Genomic DNA, 25160 nt, shown 5'->3' with positions numbered 1-25160 from the left:
TACTTCCCAAGCTAACTCTCTCAGACTGCAATCGTAAGTAGGTCTGCTCAAAAGTAAGTCCCATTATATTCAGTGGAGCCTACTCCCAGGAATGTGCTCTTAGGGTTACAATGCTATACACTACACTTGCATGCGCACAAAGAGGACTGAGCTACAATCTTTTCTAAAAATAGAAAAGATTTTTAATTTTAATTACTCAAGAAAGAATATAACAAAATATGACATCTATAAAAAGGCCTCCAAATATCTAAAAATATGCCCATGCACAATTGTTGTGTATATGCCATACATTCAAATGTTGATAAGGTTGCAAAGTCCTTAATCCACTGAATTACTAGAGGTGGCCATTTATCTTTTCAGAGTCTTCTAGCAACAGTAAAGGTGTCTATTTTCGTTGACCATCAGTTAGCCTCCAGGAGACACACAAATAGTTTAAAAGTACATAGACATCCTCAAAGATCAATGAATATTCTAATGCAAAGCTGATATGAGTAACTACTTCCTCCCCAAAAGACAGAATAACTGGACAGGGGCAAAGCATATGTTTAAGAGATGTGCCTTGTAAGTTACCGTGCCAGCAATTAGACACTTTACACTATGATGTCCAGTATATCCTACACACTTTTTTTTTTTGCTGAGTAAGTCACAGCTTGCTGGTGGTAAAGGGAAGATGACTGGGGAAGGCACTGGCAAACCACACCGCAAACAAAGTCTGCCTAGCAAACATCGGAATGATCTGGTGCTTGCACAGGGGACCTTTACCTTTAAGTCACAGTTTAAGGTCTCTAGAAGCAACAGGTATAACGTTTAGGGCTGAGCTGAAATCTTGACAGTTGTTGCTGGGGTCTTTCCCACAGATTCTCCTTTCACATGCAGTGTAGTCCTGAACAGATTTATGCCCTCCAAAGTCCACTGAAGTCAATGTGCTTCACAGAGTGTAACTCTATTTAGGATTGTGGGTCAGCTGGTCTTTTCTTCAGTGCCAATATCATGCAAGAACTGCTGAATCTTCCCCTTGCTCTTCTTGCCCTCCTGAGAGAAGGCTGCTTTTCTTTTCCAGGCCGAGTCTTCTGCATTCTTCTCCAAGTTGTTTCTATTGTTTAGAACTGACTTGTTTTCTCTTTCCCCCTCTATGATGTCATTCATCCATCTTTCCCCCAAGTCAGTGGTCATTCTTTTTCTGTCTCTCTCTGCAGTTGTTTATCCTCATGGAAATGAGAACCATTCAGCAGCTTGCTGACTGGTTTACCTCTCACTGGCCACTCCCCGTACAAAGTTCACAACACATGTCCAAGATGGTTTCATCATGACAGGGCACTCTTTGATTATTATTTTGATGAGGTATTACCTGCAGAGAAGCATGCTATAATTTGCCAATAGGTCAGCAATCATAGTACAAGCAGGTTGTTGTAAGGCCAAGAATAAAGAGGCATGTATGCCAACCAAGTTCCTTGATGGGGGAAAAATGTGATAGATGGATTTATAGTACATTGGATCTAAAGTAATGTGAGCAGCACTCCAGTCACAGAATGGCGTTCCTGACTTCCCCTCCTCACCACTCCCCCAATATGCTTCTCCAGGAGGGGGTCAGAGACCCATAGGACCAGAACTGAGCCCATGTGGGAGGGGGCCAAATGTTCCCTTCCTTGAGCAGCAGAAAGACCCTAATTTCTTCACAGGACCCTTCTGCTGTGAAGAAATTAGGTTTGGATCCAATCCACTGTTTGGACTAGATCATTTATCTTCATTTATCTCTTCTTCATACAACTACACCACAATTGATATCACTGACATAGTTTTTTTAGAAGATAAATATATATTGTTAGAGAAGAAAAAGTACACACATTCACACAAACACAGAGGGGATCTGTTCCAGATATGTAAGGCAGTAAGTTTATTTTCTTACTTTCTTCCCTCTCTCCCTCATGGAGACCCAAAGTGGCTTTTTTTTGCTGTCAGGTCACAGCCAACTTATGGTGACCCCGTAAGGTTTTCAAGGCAAGAGGCATTCAGAGGTGAATTGCCATTGCCTGCCTCTGCATAGCAACCCTGGTATTCCTTCGTGGTCTCCAATCCAAGTATTAGCCAGAACCAACCCTGCTTAGCTTCTGAGATCTGATCAGGCTAGCCTGGGGCATCCAGGTCAGGGCAAAGAGGCATAAGAAAGAAGCCAAAGAAACTGGAGAAGGGGCAGGCCAAGGATTTTTGGTGCTCTAGGCAAACAATTACCTCGCCTTCCTCCCCTTCATTGTGCTTCAGTGATGTTTAAGAGAATCATTTTAAATTGTTGAATGGAGGGGGGGGACTGCCTTGCAAGTCACCATCCACCCAGTTCTAGACTCCAACCCAAAGGCTAAAAGCTCATCCCTGGAGGCATGCCCAGGCCTTAAGTAGATGAGCAGTAGAGAAACAAGTGCTGTTAGCCAGCTAGCCGGCTCTTTTCCATTTCCTCTTTTGCCAGGAAGAAGGACCAGGGTATGGCCTGAAACTATGTGGTGTGACAGCCCTGCTGAGGTGAAGCCGATCCGGTTCTGGTCAGTGCCTGGTTGGGAGACCTCCTGGGAACCCCATGTATGGAATGTTACCTTGAGTTCTGTAATGGATGAAAGATGAGATATAAATGTAATAAAATGTAATAAGATGATGTTGTTGTAGAGGTTCATCCTACTATGGGAACAAACCTTGTTGTTTCTTTTATTAGGGGCAGGCCTGGCAAATCAGATACACAATTATATGCAGTCTGTTCCCTTTGTAAATGCTTGGGCATGTTATCTGTTACTTTTTTTGAAACTTACACAAGATAAGTATAAAGCAAATATTGAGACACAAGAATGCTTTGTATCAACAATCCCTTGAGTTACCAGTAACCCTTTTCTGGCGTGAATTTGTCTGCAAAGCCTGAATCTATGGCACTGTTGCGCTATTCATATGATGAGGTTTATAGATGCTGTACTGAATTAGGTGCAATCAAAAGAAACAAAAGGTCTCTTTTAGGATGCAAGAAAAAGGGAATTGGTATGATGGAAAAATATAGTTTAGCCTCTTAAAGAAATCTGAGCTCTAAGATTAGTCATTGAGGGAGATCCTTGGAGAATTTGAAAGCAATTTGTAAAAGACAAGTCTTTTTTCACACGTACAATTTCACCTTTAGTGTTACTGGTCTTTAGTGCTGTGCATTCTGAAGATGTGCTCATCCTAATCCATAAGGTTGCCAACCTCCAAGTACTAGCTGGAGATCTCCTGCTAGCACTACTCGTCTCCAGCCAATCAGTTCAACTGGAGAAAATGGCCGCTTTGGCAATTGGGCTCTATGGCATTGAAGTACCTCCCCAAACCCCGCCCTCCTCAGTCTCCGCCCCGAAAACCTCCCACTGGTGGCAAAGGGAACTGGCAACCCAAGGGAATTAGTAAAATGGGAACTTTCCAAGGAGGGTAGTCATTTGATAGAAAAGTAAGGTGCAAATCTTTCAAGTGAAGTAAATAATCTGTAAATACTGAACCACTCAGCCTCAAGAGTACAGAAGGCCTGTACAGAGAGCTGCAGAGCTCTCCAAGGGGTTAGGAGTCTGGGTATTGGTTAAAAGAATGGCCGATAACAAAACCTGGTGTGATGGCCTGGTGGCCTTTGAACAAGTTGTCAGTCTTGGTTTTACAAATGTAAAGCAGGAATAATAGCAGTTTATTCATTTATTTTAGATATTTAAACCCTCACTTTTCTCCCCATTGAGGGCCCAAAGTGACTTCCATTTTATCCAAGTACCCTGTGAGGCAGATTAGTAGGGTTGCCAACCTCCAGGTGGTGGCTGGTGATCTCCTGCTATTACAACTGATCTCCAGCTGTGGCTCACGACAGCTCATACCCTGCCAGAAATTTTGTTAGTCTTTAAGGTGCTGCTGGACTCTTGCCCTTTTCTACTACTGGATACAGTTAGGGTTGCCAACCTCCAGGTACTAGCTGGAGATCTCCGCTATTACAACTGATCTCCAGCCGATAGAGATCAGTTCACCTGGAGAAAATGGCCACATTGGCATTGAAGTCCCTCCCCTACACAAACCCCACCCTCCTCAGGCTCCACCCCAAAAATCTCCAGGTATTTCCCAACCTGGAGCTGGCAACCCTAGATACAGTGGGTGTGTTTTGTATGTATGTTTTAGTGAAAGCTATGCAGTATGCAGGGGAAAGGTTGTAACCAGCTGTAATGACCCATGCAAAATCCAAAACAGAAAACAAAAACTCATGGAATATATTTTATTTGGGTCAAAACCCTTTAAAAAGTTTCTTCTGAAAGTCTTCCAGGACTTTTCCCCATTGTATTGCTCACCAGTTTCCTCAAGAGGGCAGCATCCTTTTTCTCATTTAGATGCTGTTGAAGAGCACAAGGTTTCCTAGAGGCATCTGAGGAATTAAGTTCTGGCTCATGAAAGCTCATGCTGGAATAAATATTGTTAGCCTTTAAGGTGCTACCAGACTTCTGTTTTATTTTGCCACAATCGATTAACATGGCTGCTTCTCTGGAATTTTCCTCGAGATTGCCTGACTTTTATAATTGCAAAAGGGTAGTCGGGTTAGTTTGTTATAACAAAAGTACAGTGACACCTTGAAGACTAACAACGTTATTGTAGTATGAGCTTTTGTGAGTTAGAGCTGACTTTATTTTTATAGCCTCATTTTCTGAAAAATATAAGCATTTGCGGCCCTTCCCATAATTATCTTGCTGTCTGAGTGAGATTATTCTTAGAGGTCAAAGGTCTCTCCAACTCCGCACATTGTCAAGCAGCAGCATTTCTGTGAAAAATTATCTTATTGAATTAAGAAGGGGTTTTACTGTTCTGTATCACTGTACTGTTCTGTGTTATCATGGTGTGCCCTGTGTGGTTTCAAATGGCCATTATTACAAACATTAGATACTATATTTGTGAGGTAGAGAGGGTCAAAGACCTCTCGCCACAGCCTCATTTGCATTAAAATGTTTGGGAAGGAGTGCTCAGGTCAGTATTAAAAAGTCTTAAACTTGTTCACCAACCTGAAAACCTAGTTTGTCTTAAATTACAAAAATAAATAAATAATGGAGATGGGGCATATTTGGAATATTAAAGGGATGCGGCTGCCTCCAGAAAAGCCCATGATTGTGAGTTACTTTGCTTCAGACATTGCATTTAATTGATTTTAATTTTTATCGTTATTTTAAAAATCTTGTAGTTAAGACACTACTTTTGAAAGTGTGTTTTTAGACAGCTTTGATGTTGTTGTCATTATATTAACAGTATGATCTATGGTTTAATCAATTAATGGATGTTTCCCTCTTTCTACAGTAAGCCAAGGTAGAGGATGGGAGGAGGAAAGCCTGTCTTAGGGCTGCTGTTGTTGTGCAAATACCTGAAGCCAAATGGCCACGGTGCGTTCTCTTCAGCGTGAGCCCAGCTCCACAGCTTCTGTAACAGATGTGCATACCCTTAACCAGAACGTTGCTTCACCCATCAGTTTGCCCCCTTCCGGCATTCTTCAGGTGAGCTGGCAATTTGTTTAATTATTAGATCTACATTTATTATTTAGTGAGCAATGTGAATGAATTTGCCTTAAAGGGAAAGGAGGCAGGTCTGATGACAAAAGCATGTTAACATTCCTCAGTGACTACTTTGGTTCTTTCACCTTTTAACATTCCTCAGTGACTGTGGATGTTTCCTTAGTGGGTGCTAAGCTGCAATGAAACATCCCACAAAGCTTGGAAAAGGTGGTCCCTACCACTGAGAAGAAAGTGTAAGAAGAAGGAGCATTTTAAGTTAAGAACAGACAGTGAGAGACACAGAGAAACTGCTGTGAGTTGGCTGAAGCACCTTGGAAGTGCAGAATATCATTCTCACTCTTGCTATCTTTGTGGGGATCTGATGTGGGATACTGAATCTGTAGAGATGCCAACCTCCAGGTACTAGCTGGAGATCTCCTGCTATTACAACTGATCTCCAGCCGATAGAGATCAGTTCCCCTGGAGAAAATGGCCACTTTAGCAATTGAACTCTATGGCATTGAAGTCCCTTCCCTCCCCAAACCCTGCCCTCCTCAGTCTCTGCCCCAAAAACCTCCGGCTGATGGCAAAGAGGGACCTGGCAACCCTATAGATCTGCTGTCCTGTAGGGACACCTTTTTGCTTCCACCTATAGTTTATATCTGGGAATGGGGTCAGAGATATGTTGGAGCAGCCAAAAGTAGTGATCCACTCTGTACCATCCACAGATGGCTGTCTCCCTTTCAACTTGAGCTATGCAGAACAGGTTGCTTCAGAACTCACCCCAAAGAGGACATAATACAGTTTGGATCAAGTGGAGTTACGGAGCTCCTGAATGGCCACCCCTGCCCTACAAATTTTATATATATCTGCGTTCTTAACTGTTTTTTGCCATCAAGTCACAGCTGACCTATGGTGACCCCTGGTGGGGTTTGCAAATCAAGAGATGTTCAGAGGTGGTTTGCCATTGCCTGCCTCCATGTCAGGACCCTGGTATTCCTTGGTGGTCCTCCATGTAAGTACTAACCAAGGCCATCACTGCTTAGCTTCTGAGATATGACGAGAGCAGGCTAGGCTGGGACTATCCAGGTCAGGGCTAACCTACACTTCAAATATATTACTATTACTATCATTAACTTGTTTTTTATCCCGCTCTTCCCAACAAAGTGAGGCCCAGAGCTGACTGTTACTCAAAACCCAGCTCTGATACATATCCCTCCTTTCTGAATGAATTTTCTGTCAGCACTGGAGTTAAATATTGGACATTTAATAACCAAGGACGTCTGAGCTCATTCCATGCTTGTGGGGGAGAGGAGGGGGTGTGGGTGCCTCTTGGAAAGTTCATCTGCCAGAGTTGTTGACATCGCATGTTAAACATGACTCCATCAGCTTCCATCTAGATGAGGTCCGCCTTCACCGCAGTGTCTCCCATGGGGCAGCTCGTGGCACAACTTTCTTATGCAGACCTTTATTGGGAGGGCCTTTGTCAGAAATCTTTGGACCAGGGGTGTGGTCTGCTGTGCTCTCTCTGAGTTGGAAATTCACCTGGAAGAGAGAAGGCCATTAGAGTGTGGCTACCATCCAATGCCAAGCCACATACTATGCCCGTTACATCAGTCCTCGTCATATGTTCTAATGTACATACATTGAACCCATGTAGCCTCAGACCTCCACATCATCAGCTGAAGGTCTGAACAGAGCCATACAAGTGTACACATGTAAGCAGTATATATACAACCGGTAATGCTGCAGTATTCCTGATCATATGGAAGATCCTATCCACATACAGTTGCAAGCACATGTTCAGATCATCCACTCAACATATGGAGGTTGGGGCAGGGCCAGCAGGTGCAATCCCATTCTCCTCTACGTGTGATCAGGAATGTATGTACATTCCATTGGTTTGCTCAAATGGGGATTTGCTGAGATCAAGATGTCAATGAAGTCATGGGAGGGGTTAAGTCTTGGCTAAGTGATAGAAGACATGTGTTGTATACAGAAGGTCTGGTCCCTGCTATCGCCAGTTAAAGGATCTCAGACAGCAGGCAGGGGAAGATCCTTCTCTGCTCAAGACCTCAGAGTCTCACTACCAGTTGAAGTACTGCTGTTGTGAATGAGCTAAATGGACCAATGGTCTGATGGAGCTTAAGGCAACTTCGTATGTTCAAACTCAAATCATGTTCCGTTGCAGAAAAAAATCACATTATGATAGCATTTGCCAGTTTAAAGAGGGTCTTCTTAAAATTGCTACTGCTTACGGTATAGCATGGACATTAACGTTGCAATTATTCCTGCAATAGTAAGGATAATGAGAGCTGATGGTGCATTGCTGTGTATCCAGTATAGATATAAGCACAGACCACAGCTTTCTCAGGAATGGCCTTAGGCTTCACACACAAATACTTACGTACACAAATAGTTATGAACAAAAGGTTGAAACATAAGAAGAACATTGCTTGCCCTGGATTCTTTGCTCAAAAGGACAAGATTTCAGTCGGTTTAATTAACACATATTTATTTTAGGCTTTTACAGAACTGGGAGGCCTCTGCTAGGGACTGAGCTACTCAGCACTAAGTGTCTATCTCACCTCCTCCCAATAAGTTGCTCAGCCAAGTTCCTGAGTAATAGCTTTATTCCCCAAACCCAGACTCCTCCTCTGTCAGGGAGAGGGTTTCCCTGGCAGTAAAGCCTCTCAGTAAATTATCAAAAGATATATTAAAAACATTCCAGAGAGGCTGGCAGCCTTCTCTCTGTGAGCAAAGTTGAAATGGGGAGAGCTAGGAGACACACAGCCACACCATCTGAGGAAGGCTACAGGCTGTGTGAGTGGCAGTAGATAGCCTTAAGGCCCAAGTGGGTGGCATGCTACATGAGGCAGTCGATGGTGAAGGGGATGTTGTCCTTGAGTGAGTGTTAGGTGAAACTTGCTTAGCCAATATAACAAATTAATGGCTCTATATTGTTTATTCCTTGTGTAAGAACACAAACTAGTAGAACAAAAAAACATAAGAACGTAAGAAAAGCCATGCTGGATCAGACCAAGGCCCATCAAGTCCAGCAGTCTGTTCACACAGTGGCCAACCAGGTGCCTCTAGGAAGCCCCCAAACAAGACGACTGCAGCAGCACCATCCTGCCTCTGTTCCACAGCACCCAAGATAATAGGCATGCTCCTCTGATCCTGGAGAGAATAGGTATGCATCATGACCAGTATTCATTTTAACTAGTAGCCATGAATACTCCTATCCTCCATGGACATGTCCACTCCCCACTTAAAGCCTTCCCAGTTGGCAGCCATCACCCCATTTTGGGGCAGGGAGTTCCACAATTTGACTATGTGTTGTGTGAAAAAATACTCCCTTTTATCTGTTTTGAATATCTCACCCTCCACCTTCAGCAGATGACCCCACATTCTAGTATTATGGGAGAGGGAGAAAAACTTCTCCCTGTCCACTCTCTCCGAACCATGCATAATTTTATAGACCTCTATCATGTCTCCCCTCAGCCGCCTTCTTTCCAAGCTAAACAACCCTAAGTGTTTTAACCGCTCCTCATAGGGCAGTTGCTCTAGTCCCCTAATCATTTTGGTTGCTCTTTTCTGCACCTTCTCAAGCTCCGTAATATCCTTTTCTAGGTGTGGTGACCAGAACTGTACACAGTACTCCAAGTGTGGTCTGCCCATAGATTTGTACAATGGCAGTATGATATCAGCAGTTTTATTATCAATTCCTCGTCTAATTATGGCCAGCATGGAATTGGGTAGAGTTTGGTAGAGTTTGGGTAAGTTCACTGAGATCAACCTGGCCTTTCAAGTGCTTCCTACCAGCCACTAAGATACAAAGTCCATCTCCCACCTCCCATCTCAAGGAGATACTAATGGGAGGCAGCTATGATCATTCTAATACCTCAGGACAAAAGTTACACCCTGTTCCAACATTCCAGCACTACCAGATGGAAACCTGTCATATTTTGGATGAAATAGAATAGTTGAGGTAAAACACACCTGTAGGTCCCAAAATTACATCAGGTCCTGGGGGAAATAGACAGCAGGTAAAAGAACTTTTGAACTTCCCCTTAGACAGGTATTACAGCTACAGTCTATGAGAGTTGCCATGTTCAAAGAAATGAGAAGGAAAATTCTATTAACTAAAAAGCCTGCTCATCATCTAATTAACAGAGCCTGGATTAAGGAAATTACCTGTTTTGTAACTCTGGAAAGCAAGTGGTAACACAGCCTTGGGAACGGAATTATTTCCTCAGCTAAGGCTCTGGTGGGATACCAGAAGTGCTAGGAGATGCTCCATACATGAGATGGCCTACTGTAAATTAATTAGCCGGGACCACTGGTTGTGTATCCAAGTAAAAAGGTAACAGGGAGTACCTAAGGTGATTGTGAGGTGGGACCTCAGTCCCGCCCCCATTTGAAAGAGGAGGCACGCTTATTAGCGTGGATGGCACAGACATGTTTCCCATATTCCCAGTATCTTCACCAGTTGTGTTTCAGGGTACCAATCAAAGTGGGAGGCTGTAATTCTTTCTTCGTTCTCTCTGCTGGTCTTACCCTAATTCATACCATTATGGTCAACTTGAGATAACCTATTATCTTCAGCCTGGCTGCAGAACTTACCACTGAGGGTCCAGCTGGGCCCACGGTCACCATCACTGTCTGTGGCTGATACCCATCTGCTGATGCAGTAACATCATAAGTGCCTGGCAACAGCAGTCGAAAATAGTCACCATGCTCACCTGGAAGAAAGAACAACATGCTGAGAAGAAGGAAATAACAGAACAAAAAAAAGCACAATATCATGTCTGCAGGGGTGTGGATGTGCTGCTAATTCCTGCCCTAGTAGAAGTGATGAATTACCAATCCACCAACTGCCACTCACCCATTGAGGGCCAGGTCAGAGAACAAGCAGACCACTCACAGAACTCAACCATTAAGAAACCAATCCTACGCACCAAAAATTCTCACAAGTCTGAACAATTTAGTAGCTGCATATGGGAAAGCTGATTCTCAGGGTCACAGGACCTGCATGAAGTAATAGTCTTGCAGGTCAGTGGACAGTGAGGAAGGGAGGGAAAGAAATCCCTCCCTCCTGCCTCTTCTATCAGTGCAGCTCTACTTAAAGAAGAGGCAGGAAGGGAGATTTTGCCTCCTTCCACCTCTTCACTGCAGCCCACACTGACTCACATGGCTATTGCTCCATATGGAGCAAGTGGGAGTCCAGGAATCAACAATCAAGAAGGGACTGTTAGGGAAGACAGGGAAGTTCTGTGCCTGTTAGCAGCATCTGCTGACAGACTACTAGATCCAACCATCCATCTCTAAGTCTGCTAATTCTGGTAGTCTGGTATCTCAGAGGAAGATGAATGAATCTTGGGGGCGGGGGGGGAGAATCTCTTTCTGAGTGACAGCCCACTTTTAACATATCATACTTTCTTTGTATCAGAACTGTGACTGTATAGTATATTACAGACATGTGCACAGTCTTTACCAGCTTTCTAATATCTGCTGTATTATTTTGCTTCTGTAGGACATATTGAAGGACAGGCTTTATATAGCCACGAGAAGGGGACAGGGTATTTATGCAACACAAAAAGCAGAGGAATATACTTTCCAGAGCAAATGTATGTCCTGATTAATAGATACTCTTCATTCAACTTGGAAAGGTAAACAAATGTTTAAAACAATGTTTTACTTAAGAAAACAAGCCTGTGGTCAAGCTGGGTACCAACCGGAGGTGACATCATGGCCAATTCCTTGGACAGAAATGACAGCGCCGGCCAGTTTATTGTTGTTTTCATCTGACACCAAACCTTTAATTCCATGGTGAATCTGCAGAATACAAATACAGAGAGACATTATGTCTAAGACCTTGGCCCTTAGGGAGGGTACAGTAGCGGTCAACACTATTAAGATCAGAAACAGAAGCAGGGCTTTCCTAATTCTACGAGACAGTACTTGACCCCCCCCCCCATGTAATGAGTATGAGACAGAAGTCAGTCCCAAACTGAGGCACTTGCCAAAGACTAGGCTGGGACAGGATGGCTTCCTGGCAGTTTCATTACCTCCTCTAAGTAGGTGATCAGTGCCTCTCGGTTTGCCAGCCACTCACGTTCCAGTTCCTCCTGTGGTGGAAACTTATTGCAGCTTAATTCAAGGGTAATCTCAAAGCAGTTGGTATGTAAGTAATTGAAGTCCTGCATCCCTGCAAGGCAGAAGGTTGAGGAACAGGTGGAAGAGCTGTCATGGTATTAAACAGGAACACTGCAGGCTTCTCCTCCTTCTTCCTCCTCCATTTCTTTATTTTAAATACATTCCACCTTTCAGTATGACATACTCCCCCACCCCTGGCAGCTTAGAGTACACTAAAAATAAATTTATTGTCGGAACCACACAATTAGTTATTAAGTACAACAACTGAAATACCAGTCTGCTTCCCTTTCCCATTTCAGATCATCGTCTGCAAAACCTTGCCCCTTACCCTTGCTGAGTGAATACCAGGAGGCTCCGTTGGTGATGCCACCAGGAAATATGTCCCCACAACTCAAGCCCTGGTGCATCCATCCATGGGCATAGGAATAGGCCTTTGCCAGCTGCAAAGAAAATGGCATGTGGGTTGGTCATATATTTCCAACTCTTCCCTGTTTTACTCACACCGTAGAGCGCATGCTCCAGATTTAAGCCCATTCCACTGTGAGCAAGGGGGGGGGGGATCTTCGCAGTTGTCCCTAGCAACACCAGAGCCTTTTAATCCCTCTCCCCATGTACAGTGATATCTTGTCCTTAAATTCTGGTGCAAAACAAACCAAGAAAATCCAAAACACAGTGAAAAGTGCCATAACTATCAGAACATAGGAATTGCTTTGCTGTGTCAGATCAGTGTCCATTTAGTTTAGCGTTCTGTTTGCCTGACAAGTAACTTTTCCATGCTGAGAGAGGCATTATTTACACAACAGGGTGCTCACAAACGGGACTCCCTCGCCTGCATTCTAAAGCAGAACAGTCCCAGAAGTACTGTCCTGCATGCTGCCTCTGAAAGTAGTTTCTAGCTTTGATCTGACTTAAAAATTGCCTTTTCCCAGCCATTTTATTCCAGCAGGACTTCAAGACAGCAAGTTAACTGCAGCTGGGAGAAAACTGGGCTGGGGAGAAGGATGCAGCATTTCGGCCCTGGTATAATACAGAAAGCAGTTAAAGAGGCCTTACACCAACTGCTGCAAAACATCAAGGAGTCATGAGAAACTCAAACACGAAGCAACCCCCTAATGGTGATTCTTGTAGTGCAGGGCAAGACCCCCACCTGTTCAGAGCAGCTTCTTATAGTTAGCACTCTGACCCTTCCCTTCCATCTGCTTATGTTCTGTTCATTCAGACTGTCCTGCACCTTCCAACATGATATCTTTATTTCATCTCCTGCTTTCTTTGGTTTTTCTTTTGCCATTTATATAGCCTTTCACTACCCTACCTCATGTTCTAACGTGGAATGATCTATCTATATGCTTCCTAAAGTTAAATCTGCCCCTTGATACTACATTATTAAATTAAATCTTGATGATGAAGAAAGCTATTTACCAGACCACACAAAGCTATTTACCAGACTCCTGTCAGGAGGGTTTTGACTCCACTATGCTTCCCACTGATATGCTCTGCATTCCAGTCATGTTACAAGGATGATCATCATATAGATGTTTTACTTAATGCACAATTTTGTATTTGTGGGGATGATATAAGTGAAGACATTGTATTATTCATTGATTTGCCCTATTTATGAACCCATGAGACATGGGTACCTCACAATATCTTGCTGGTCTTGTTTTCAGGTCAAATCAATAAAACAATTCCTCTTAGACAACAGCAACAGATGTATAACAGACGCATGAAAGTTCTTTGCTCTTTGCATTAAAAAGTATATTTTTGTTATGATCAATGTTCTGATTTATTCATTAGCCTCACCTGCACAGCACATTAAACTGAACACCTTAATTCCAAGCCAAGCTCAGTTTGACGGAAGAGGGTAATGAACACCTATATCCTCTAAAAACACTTCTATATCCTCTAAATGTTCTCCTGTTCTGTATGCTCATTACTTCACTCTATTCACTCCAGTCTCTGCATCCCATCTTGTTTTTGGCTTTGCCATCTCACCTTCTGGAAAAGGGTGTCATCTGGAGTAGGGGTGTCCATTCTGTGCCAATTGTTCCGGCTCCTTTGCAACTGGGCTTTGTCATATGGATAATTGGCAACTACAGCTCCACCATGAAGATTGGCTGAGAGGACAAAATTGTAGCTTTTCATCCACTGAATCACAGCCAGAGTCTCTGGTTCCACCTATGAGGGAATAGAAGTAGAAGAGGCCACGGGGAAGCACCTCCATATTTTCAGCCCGGTTTGGTAAAAGCAAAGGATACAGGGACTTCAGATTGTTGGTGTAGGAATGCATGACTGAATTGCCTCCTACCAATAGCCATGGAAAGCCACCATGTCAGAGGTGGGGTTGTAGCATAGCTTTCTCTCTGACATGTTAGTTTTGTATGTGCAAAGAATTTTTTTTTAAATGAGAGTAATCATACCTTTCATTTCCGTCTGTGTGCTGAAATAGTATAGTCCCAGGAACGCTGTTATCACAAACTCTCAATGTATAGACTGGCAGTTAGTGAAGAACAAAAGATCATAGGAAATAAGAAACAGGAGAGTGGGAACCCGCAAGGAATTGTGGGAAGCATCTCATTTCCCCCTTCCTTCACTATTTTGTCTTTCTCTTTCCTGAAAGCTCCCATAGCTGCTCCCTTTTTCCTGCTTCCTTCTCTCTTTCCCACCCAACAGCCAACCTACAGCCTCTGTCTTCAACTTTCCCTCTCCTCCCCCGCCCCCGGCAGCCTCTACCTAGGAAAACTAAGGCCTGGTTGTGTGGTGCCAGTAGGGTTGCCAACCTCGAGGTACTAGCTGGAGATCTCCTGCTATTACAACTGATCTCCAGCCAACAGAGATCAGTTCCCCTGGAGAAAATGGCGGCTTTGGCAATTGGACTCTATGGCATTAAAGTCTCTCCCCTCCCCAAACCCCGTCCTCCTCAGGCTCCATCCCAAAAACCTCCTGTCGGTGGTGGAGAGGGACCTGGCAACCCTAGGTGCCAGCCACTGGGCCAGGCCCACTTGCATGGTAGGGAACTCTCAAGGACTTGTGGAGGGCACCTCACTTTCCCCTGTATACCCCTCCCCACACTATTTCCTCTTCCCCTCCTTCCCCTCAGCCATTGAGGGAATCTGTTTCTTAAAGCTACAGGAACTCCTTTTATCATTTTGGGGTTTTAACCCCCAATGTTTTTAGATTTCACATTTTTCTGCAATGTGGTATTTTTCCTGTGGCATTTTTCAAGTTTGTAAAAAGATCTGCCTCACATGTTCAAAGCTCCAGTCACCAGATTTAAGTATCCTCTGATTTGGGTGACTTCGCTGTTAGTACAGAGATTTTTTTTCTCTTGTACATTTGCAAGAAGCCAAATACATGGACTGGACAGCCAGTGTTGATCACTGCAAATCAAATTTACCAGCTGTAGGGATGGGAAAAGGTACACAAGCAGAAGCACACAATCTGTGTCTGCTAGAATGCCAGCATGATGTAGTGGTTAGAGTGTCAAATTAGGATCTAGAGGTCCCAGGTTCATATCCTCACTCTTCCTTGGAAACTCGCTTGGTGATCTTAGACCAGTCAATGTCTTTCAGACATTGTATCTCACAGGGTTGTTATTGTGAGGATAAAATGGAGAAGAGAGAATGCTGTTATAGGCTGCTTTGAGTCCTGTAAAGACTACTAGGCATTTCAGTCCCCATTGGGAAGAAAAGTGGGGTATGTTTAAATAAATAAATATATTGTGGAGAAGAGGAAAGAGGGGGAAAGACTTGAAAAGATGAGCCTGAACTATCACATCCTAGAGAAACTGAGTGCTCTAAAAAGGGTGAAGCACATCCAGCAGGCACAAGGCATTGAGTAAATCTGGTACAAAATGCTACCTGATTTCTCCAGTTGTCTGGCAAGGGGATGTGATGATTGGGTCCACCTTGTTTCTCATTGTAATACATGATGGTGTTGAGGTCAGGAAAGTTACGGTTGAGGTCAACTCCATTGGCATTGTTTCTCCCAGTAAGATACCCCAAAGCACTTTGGCTCTAAGAAGAGAATGAATGCACCCACATATGAGCCCAAAGGTTCAATGAGTGCACACCAGTTCCTACCATACAGCTGATGCTTAGGGAGAGAGCAGTAATTCTAATTATTGCAGGAGTCTATAGCTCTTCAGGGATTGCTGAATGATGCAGTGCTACAGCTGGAAAATATAACTATTAACCGAGCAGAGCCTTTTGACATTGCCAAACACTGTCAGCACCTAATCACTAACTTCTTGGTTTAGAGAACCTTGTAGCCAGACTGAATCAGATGGATGGTTTGTGTCCTGGACACAGAACAGGAGGTAAAGATACAAGAACTTGGCTATGACCAATCTGGATCTCCAATTAGCTTAAACAGAGAGAAGAACTGACTGGTGATTATCCTGTGATGTCCCAATCCCCACTCAGTATAGTTTCTGCTCTGGCTTTAAAGGCCAAGAGCTACAGGCTTTCCTAGAGGGGATCTGAATGCCTGCTCAGGTTTTAGGTCCTGGTGGTCTGGGAATCGGAATGGGGATTTCAACATAGTTTTCAGTTTCAAAGGTTATAGTGATACTGGATATCTATCAACACAATAACCATAGTCTGGGGCCTTGATCTTGGAGCTCTGATATGGCTGTGGCACTCTGACAAATGGTACAGATATGTTAAATGACAATAACAATGTATTCTCCTGGACTGAATAGAGATTCCTGTCTCATTACCAATGCTAATTTTTCCAAGCCTACTGCTCATCTGCATATCACTCCTAATCTAATCACTCCTGCTAATGTCATTTACTTGCTTTTGACAATTACATTGCCATTGTGTGTCTAATTCACTCTTCTCTACTTAAGGATAGATGGAATCAGATTCTAGCTGTAGCTGAAGAAGTGAGTTCTGGCTCACGAAAGCTCATACTGATACGGCAATTTTGTTAGTTTTTAAGGTGCTACTGGACTCTTGCTCTTTTCTACTGGTAGTGACAGATTAACACAGCTACCCATTGTGATCTATCTCCATGTTAAATGGGTCAGTCTTACTATGCCTTTTAACCTGTTTTGGTTGCCAGTCATAGAATGTACCTGGAGTTCCTAGAACTACTCTGGAAGTCACATTCAAATCAAATCTCTTAGAAAAAGGCCCAGATCAACAGGTTTGGCTCCCTCCGTACTCTTCCTTTCTTCGAATTGTTTCCCCGCAAAAAATAAATAAATAAATAAAAATGAAAACCTAACATTCATCTATTTCCATGACTGCTGAGATAACAAAGAGATGCTTGCCTGGTACCTGGGCAGCTGCCACCTCATATCCATCAGGGTTCATTGAGGGCAAGAGGTGAATGCGTGTATCATGGATAAGCTGGGTGATGCGCTGGTTGCCATGCCGATACTCTTCACACAGGAACTCTGAAAGCTGGAGCAATAACTCCCGACCCAGCACTTCATTTCCATGCATATTTGCCACATACTTGAACTCGGGCTCCACTGAGGAAGTGAGAGACTTGCTAACATTGGAACAGAACAGAGAGGATACCATACAACGGGGAGGGGCGGGGGTAGATTAGTTTCTCACTGGCTTCCCCATTATAATAGTTTTATTTGTGCCATTTTGTGTCACTGTGATGGGTCTCACTGGTCTCCTCTGGATGAACATCAACTATATAATGCATGACAGAACCCCTATTTGGAATTTATGTTCCAATAGAGATTCAAGGAGCAGTGGCCTATTTGTGGTGGTGTGTATACGCATGCGTGTGCCATGGATTCAGAAGACAGGAGTTTTGCAGGATTCTTGAGAAGACTTCATCCAGATCAATATGGCCAGGGCCTCCATTACATTATTTTGCATAGTCAGAGGCTCCTGCCCTGACCTGAATGGCCCAGGCTAGTCTGATCTTGCCAGATCTCAGAAGCTAAGCAGGGTTGGCCCTGGTTAGTACCTGGATGGGATTCCACTAAGAAATACCAGGGTTGCCATGCAGAGGAAGGCAACGGCAAACCACCTCTTTTCGTCTTTTGCTTTAAAAACCCTACTGGGTTGCCATAAGTCGGCTGTGACTAGGCGGCACTTTACACACACAGAGGCCCCTTCCTCTGTTGATTCAGCTCCTCTCACTGCTATGTCACATTCCTGACTTCAAAAGCCTCAAGGGGGTTTAAAACTAAACTGCAAAATCAAATCAATCCTTCAACTTGGCCTGGACTCAAATTCTTCTCTCGAAAACCATTTCCCCCCCCCCCGTACAGTGGCCCCTTTAACTCTAAGCACCATCCAAGGTGCAGGAGGGCGAAAGCTCCCTCGCGTTCCAAAAGGCCACTTTCTGCTCTGCCCCAGAGATAAGGTAGCATTGGGGGGGGCCGCTAAACAACACACAGAAGTGAAGGGCTGGTGGGGCTTATTACTCTAATAACTGTCCCAGACCAAAGGGAGTCAGGTAACGGGAGCTCAAATCCACGCGGCACCTCCCCACACAGACACAGCCTCTTTCTTTCCTATTTGCTCTTCTTCGGAATATTAGTCCCTCTTCTTGACTCCCTGCCTAACATTTTCTGACTGGGTGGCCTCCAGGTTTTCTTAACCAGAGTGGAAGAGTCCTTGACCTTGGACAGGGGTGGACTGGCTCTTTAACTTACCGGGAAAGTTCATGGTGCTGTCTGCCCTGGACAGCCAAGGGAGCAGGAGAAAGCTGAGCCAAGTGGCCCTTCAAGGGCAGCAGCACTGCAGAGGCTGCTTTCCAGGCCCCGGTCCAAGAAAGTGGTCCTTGCGACACTGCTGGCCCTGTGGGGCCACTAGGGATAGTTTGCTCCAGGGCTGTTTTAAACATCCCCATCTGCCCCCGGACGCTGCAAGCCTACTTCACAGGACTGTTGTAAGGTTAGAATCTTGTTCCGAACCCTTTGCATGAAGCAAAAATATAAAGTCTTGCCACTTTGGTGCCTACTTTTCCATCCTGGTTTACCAGCAGCAGCATCTGGACCTAGTATCCGGCCCTTGCCTCACTTTCCCCCCACAGGTGTGGTTTGCTCAAAGCCACACCTAGTCATAGCAGCAAAACAACAACAAAAACAACAACAACAGAGCACCAAAGGAAAGGGAAGTCTTTGGCTTGCTCTCTCATCAAACAAACCCCCATCCAACCTCTCTGGTCTGCCATAGCTCTTCCTAGAATCACTGTAGAACAGTGGGATGGAGCTGGACTCAAGTTCTGGGGAACTGACCTTAGATTCTACCTCAGCCAGCTTGTGGTCACTCATGTCTCAGTTCCTCTTGCGTAAGATGGGAACAACGTTGTACCCCACAGCCTTGCAAGGCTGATCAAGGGCAAACAATTAAACGACTAAAATAAAAACAAGTTATTAGGGTACGCACCTGTCAGCTCCTGTGTAATCCTTCCTCTCCCTGGTCTTTCTGAAGTTTGTGCTTTCCATGCCAGCAGTGCCCAGGGCTAGATGGACTTTACTGGCACGGGGGTTGCTGCTGGTTTGGAGCCAGGGCAGCATTGAGCCCTGTTGCTCCTGGTCCTGACATGGGGCAGCAGCACAAAAGAAGCAATCACTCAGCTGTAGGAAAGGGGTGTCTCCCCCCGCCCGGCACACTTACTGAGCTCATGGATGCCAGGGTAGTCGCTGAATTCCAGTACATACAGGTGGCGGCCCTGGACGCTGCGGCCAATGCTGTACAGCCTGGTAATATACGGGCATGCACCATGCACGTCGAACAGGGCTTGCACCATCTCCTCATAGCGGTGGTGGAAGAAGTTCACCGAGGCAGCCATCCTCACCAACAGCAGGGTTTTCCCAAGGAGCCAGAGCCACCGAGACATCCTCCTGGAGGTGGACAAGCAGCACTCTGCTCTGAGAAGATGCACACAGCCCAGGCTCCCTTTCCTAGAAGGAACTAAAGTGCAAGCTGGAACCAGCTCTCTCCAGTTTCACAGCCAAGTGCCAGCCCCCTGCACCTGCGGTGGTGGTGGGAGGGGTATCTCACTGAATGCCCCTCACAGCTCAGGAAGAATTTATAGCTCTGAGCTTTCGCCTTGCTCCCCTCTGCCCCCCTCCCTGGAGCCAGAATCACAGAAAGCCTCTGCACATTTGGAAAGTTGTGTTGATTTCTGGGCACTTATTAACTGAATGGTAAACAGGGGACTGACTACCACCGTAAGCCAGGGACCAGATCAAAACCTCACAAACAAGGAGCACACAGAAGACTGCAGTGTCTTCATCTATGCGAGGGCTCAGCCTGGGAATCACCCAGGACCAACGTGGATAGGCAAATCCACACAATAGGGCCAGCCATAGTTATGATTTTGGTTCTGCAAACCTTGGAAGGGGGAACCTCAAATTACAGGAAAATCTATTTTCTTAAACCCTCAAATTTTGGATACCCTCCTCAAGTTATGGGCCATATTCAGAGCATAATAACATGGAGATGTTACAGTCTACAAGAGTTGGGGGAAATCAAGATCCCTTAACTTATTAACATATTGTTTATCCACGAAATTTGAAAAGGGGACCCAAGACAATCCAGATGTGGGGGGAGGCTATGAACCACTAAATGGAACTCTCCCTGGTGATTGGATGTCATCTTTTTCTGGGAGTAATGTAACAGGAACTTACCAATATCCTTAACCATTCCCTGCCTAAAATATGAACCCAGCCTCTCCTCATCTCATTTGCCATAGAGAGGGGTCACCTGGGCTCATTTGGGTCACTTGGGTCATTTAACTTGTATAAAATCAATTATAGTTCATCCCCTTTGTGTCTGCTCAGTTGGATACAACCTTTAAATGACCGACATTGGATGGATTGCATTGCTCGTTTTTGAGGCTGTGCATCTATTCAAAAAGTGATCACAAGAACTGATTGCAAGATTAGCTGCGTTTATGGGAAGACACCAAAGGGACACAGAGACACCTAAATAATAAGTCTTAACTAAAAAAAAGTCAAACTTGCTCTATTGGAATATAATGGGGGAAGAAAGCAAAGTTAGAGATGTGTTTCAAATTTATTTTCTCCTTTGCTACAACTCTTGTCTTTCTGCCAAGCAAGTCCAATAATTCCAGGAGTTAGCAAAGTATTACTGCTACATTCTGCCTAAATTTGAAACTCTTGCCATTCCAATACCAAGACATTTGACTCTTGCTATCCCACTATCAAGAAAAATATAAAAGTAATTTGGACCATATAGTGCCAAACTGCATTTGACATATTAAAGAAGCTTTTTTTGGCTGGACTATGGCTCACCTAAATGCCATAATTTCTTTCACATTTATACCGGTACCCAAAAGTAGATTATAATTTCTAATTACCAACATAGGGATACATTTTTAGGTTTAGGGAAAGAGAACTATATTTATTATTCTTATGCAGCTAGATAATTACCCCCTTCTTTGTAATTAGTAATCATTCTGCTCCACATACAAGCCTTAACACTATGTGGGGTCATGATTATAGCTGTCTTACTGCCCAGTCTTACATTAGAGGGTGCAGTATCGAGGAGGCTGGCAAAAGAAAAGCCGGACAGCCTCAAAGTGAGGTATGAAGTTCCTCTAGTCAGATTAACTACTCCTGTAGATCCTTAAGATTCTGATCTGCCTAAGTAAAGATCATAATAGATGCCAAATCTCAGAACTAAAGACTGACTGAGATTCAGTTGCCTTTCTTGTCTGGTGCAGGGTAACAGTATTAGTCACGGGGCTGAGACAGGTCTGGCTTTTCCAAGTGCTTACAACTAATTCACAAAGACCTCCCCTCCATGACATCAATCACCTTCACTGCTGGAGGTTACCAATAGTAAGATGCCAAACTACGTTCTGAATAAGGAGAAGCCCCCACTAGATCCACCGAGGTCCATCAAAGTTGGGCTTCTGGAATGTAGCTGAGAAACACCAGCAGGTAAAAGCACAGGGCAACTCCTGCCATCTAAAAACATGTTGGGTGATTTCTTGTTTCCAACCCTCCTTCCACCCTCCTTTGGAAAATAATGGAAACAAACTTCACTGGTATTGATCAAAACATCTTTAATACAAATACAGAGGTGTACACGTGCATGAATAGTCTGCTTCCTTGGAAGTGGAAAGCAAAGGCAGGGGACTTAAAGAATTACCAAGGACAGCATGGGGAGAGCACATCCCCTGCATCTGACCCTTTAGGACTGCAAATGTGACTACTGCATATAAGCTTTTGGCAAGAACTGATTTTACACTCCCCAGCAATAATACAGAAGCATTAGCAGGAGTGACAATCCTTGACTTGCAGCATACCCCCACCACACACACACACACACGGTTGGACTGCATCAGCACATTGCTGAAAGGTTTAAAATCAACCCCAGGCCCAAAAATAGGGCAGGCTGTGCATGTAGTGTGATTTAAGCAGATGAAATGAATTGCTAGAGGCTGAAACATACGGACAGGTTAAATGGCGTCATCTTGAGACAGCAGGGTTTTGACTCAGGGTGGCTGCTCAGGGCAGCAGAGATACAACTGGAATTGGCCTATGTGATCCCAAGCAAATCAAGGCTTAGGAGTGGGGAGAGCATTTGGACTCCAGCTTGTGCCAAGGAAGTCAAGCATGGCATCTAAACATCACCATGTTAAGTACCATCTCCCTAAACACAGAGTTGTTGGGTGGTTCCCGAAGCCACTTACTGCTTCATAAATCAGTTGGCTGAGCACCCACTCCAGAAACTCTATTGAATGAATGCCAGCCCCAGATTTCAGACTGCTGGCTTTTACGTTCAAGCCAGAGAGGGTAAATACAAAAACCCAGAGGTAGAAATGTGAAGTCTGGTTCAAACGATGCCCATATCAGTGCCACTTTTGAGCCTTGAATATACTGGCCTTTAGAGGGTGGATTATATTAGTGAATAGTGGCTGTAGCCTTTAGTTTTATAGCCCCGTGCACTTTACTGAGGACACAAGATGGGAGCTATTGCAGGAGTCTACCTAGGAGAAGACACATCCGCTCAAATACTCCTTTGGTAAACACTGTTCCATATATTAATTCTGGCATTCCTCTTCAAAGTACTGTAGTTCCTAAAATGTCAGGCTTACAGGTAAAGTTTTGAGCTATTCAGATCAGACTAACTTTAGGGCTCCCTGAGTGTTGTATAAACCCCACAGCCATCCACACAGTCTGTTCTGCCAGACATCCTTCTACAAGAAAACTGCCCTTCTGTCATTGTCAGTATCATTTATTTCTACAAATTACATGCATTTCCTACATGGAAAGCAGTAGTGTTAAAGTAGAAAAATCTGAAAACTATGTGAGTCTCCACACGTGATGGTGGCGTATGCATTTATTTCCATGCAACTGCCCATGTACACATGCAAGAAAAAACTTGCTCAATCTTATCAAAATAGCATTTGTCTTCCTATTTCCTTCTCTGCTACAAGAAGCACTGGGGGTGGGGGCAGGTAAAATTGATTTGAAAACAAGATTGCCAGATACTCCCCCCATTCTTCAGGCAGGCTCCGTCCATTTTTTGAAGGGCCTTGCATGGTTATATAATTAAACAGTTGCTTGATGCTGTATTATTTTTCAAAAGTTTTTAAAACTTTTTTTACTCTTGAAAAATTGCTCTGAGAAGGGAGGAGGAAGATGGCTTTATGACTGACACAAGTGCCAGCCAATTAGAGCTGTGTAACCCCAGCTTCTGCTACAAACCAGAAACAAAGTTCCCCCAGAGTTTGATCTGGAAAAGATTGTACTTGTGCCCAAAATACAGCGAGTGCACCAACAGCCAACTCACCACATCTAAGTCAAAAGATTTAGTTAAATTAGTATGCTGGTTTTGTGCTTATTTTCTTAAAAGCTCAATTTTTTTGTCTACATTCCCTTTTCCAGTTTTACTTTGGGTTATATAAAAGCTCTTGTCAGTCAGCCAGTGAGCTGTGATACCACTTAGTGATCATGTGCTACTTTGATATAATATTCCTGAGGAGGGCAATGGTGTGATTGGAAAAGTCCCTTGTAGTTCTGTACACTTCATGCCTACTTTGTACTTAGTAGCTGTAAACCTGTATTGGAATGAAGGCTGCCCTGATGGATTAAGCACCAGCACCTTAGGGACCATCAAGATTTTCGGGGCATAAGATGTCGAGAGTCAAAGCTTCCTTTGCCACTGGTCTACATATGAAGCTCGGTCTGCCACTGAAAACCTTTTGGGCCCAGTTAGATGTACAGATGCCTTCAGTGCCATTTGGAAGCTACTTAATCTACGGACAACTGTACTTTCATCACTGCTAGGACAAACTCATGGCAAAAGGGAGATAAAGGTCTCTCCTTTTGACAGTCTTCCCCAGCTGAATGGGAACTGGGCAGATATGCAGCTTCCCTACAGTAGAAATACAGCAAGATTTCATATGAATAAGAATGGCAACTGGCTAGTTAGGTGAGGGTACCTCCCATTGCAGCTGTAGGTGAGGAGCATCATTGAAGGGCTGGAGCTTCCTGATAGGCTATTCAGCATATTAGATAACAGGCTGGCTCCCTTGCCAAAAGAGGGCCAGGAAGGGTTTGGCCATGTGAGTCCTTCATTTCCAGTTATGTCAAAGTGCAACTCAATCACTGTGTGTTATTCAATCACTGAGGAGGTAAAAGTCTCTTCTTAGCTAATGACCTTCACTCCTCCATTAGTGCTGGAGAGCCTAGGGTGTAAATGATATATTCTCTGATCTGAGAGCTCTTCAGCCGGAAGGATATGAAAAAAGTTGAAAAAAATAATTACTCCACCCTTCTCAATTTCTGAGATTTTCTACTGCACTTGATAATAGCATCAGCATTAACATATGCTGCTTAGAAAGGTACAATGTCAAGCCTCAGTTTCCTGGATCTATGCAGGCAATAGGAACCAGCTGATTGCAAAACACCTTCCTGAACCCAAACAATTTACAGATAGTTCAGTAGCACATGGTCCACTACTCAGGTAGCAGCTATGTGTACTCCAGATAGTTCAGAAATGCTGGTTCTGGACTAGGGACCATTCCTGGCAGATACAGAACGTGACATTATCATGTTTTGTGAAAGATGCATTTTTTTATCTGTATCCCATGTCAACTATAGCAGAGCAGGTGCATTCCCTTTTCCTGGCTGATACACAGACACGGTCCACAGGCTGTTGTCAAATGGCTTTGCCTCCTGAACAAAGCCAAAGCTTCACACAGGGGATATTCCTACAAAGCTAGGACTAATAAGTGCTAGTTCAGTTGACGTACATGGAGCAGACCCAATGAGCAGCATTTTGTGTGATTGTTGATTTTGAATGAAAGGGGGAGTGTGACACAGAAAGCAGCTGCTCCTGCCACGCCGAGTCTTACTCTACGATGTTCAGTCATTTCTGGCTGGGTGCCCCCTGGTGTTTCATTCCTGGGACCAAGGCAACACACAAAAGAGCAGACCTGAGAGAAATAGGCATTTAATACAACACCCAAAGCTTCCACTGCCAGCCCCCATTAAGGAGCAGGATGGGAACTGTCTCCAAAATAGCAAGAGGACAGAAG

The 25160-nt window shown here is 44.2% G+C and overlaps 1 protein-coding gene across 1 annotated transcript; it reads right to left on the bottom strand.

The window, feature by feature from the left end:
* Positions 1-6917: 6917 nt before the first annotated feature.
* CPN1 (carboxypeptidase N subunit 1) lies at positions 6918-19733 on the bottom strand. The gene is made up of 9 exons (XM_056850134.1): positions 19259-19733; positions 16946-17142; positions 15521-15676; positions 13656-13838; positions 11992-12103; positions 11576-11715; positions 11243-11342; positions 10131-10249; positions 6918-7049 (listed from the first exon to the last, which is right to left on the bottom strand). The coding sequence occupies exons 1-9, from the start codon at positions 19479-19481 to the stop codon at positions 6918-6920; spliced, it is 1362 nt and encodes a 453-aa protein (XP_056706112.1). The 5' UTR covers positions 19482-19733.
* Positions 19734-25160: the final 5427 nt, after the last annotated feature.

Source organism: Euleptes europaea, chromosome 5, assembly GCF_029931775.1.
Source record: "Euleptes europaea isolate rEulEur1 chromosome 5, rEulEur1.hap1, whole genome shotgun sequence".
Lineage (NCBI taxonomy): Eukaryota > Metazoa > Chordata > Lepidosauria > Squamata > Sphaerodactylidae > Euleptes > Euleptes europaea.
This window is presented reverse-complemented; position numbering and strand designations above follow the sequence as displayed.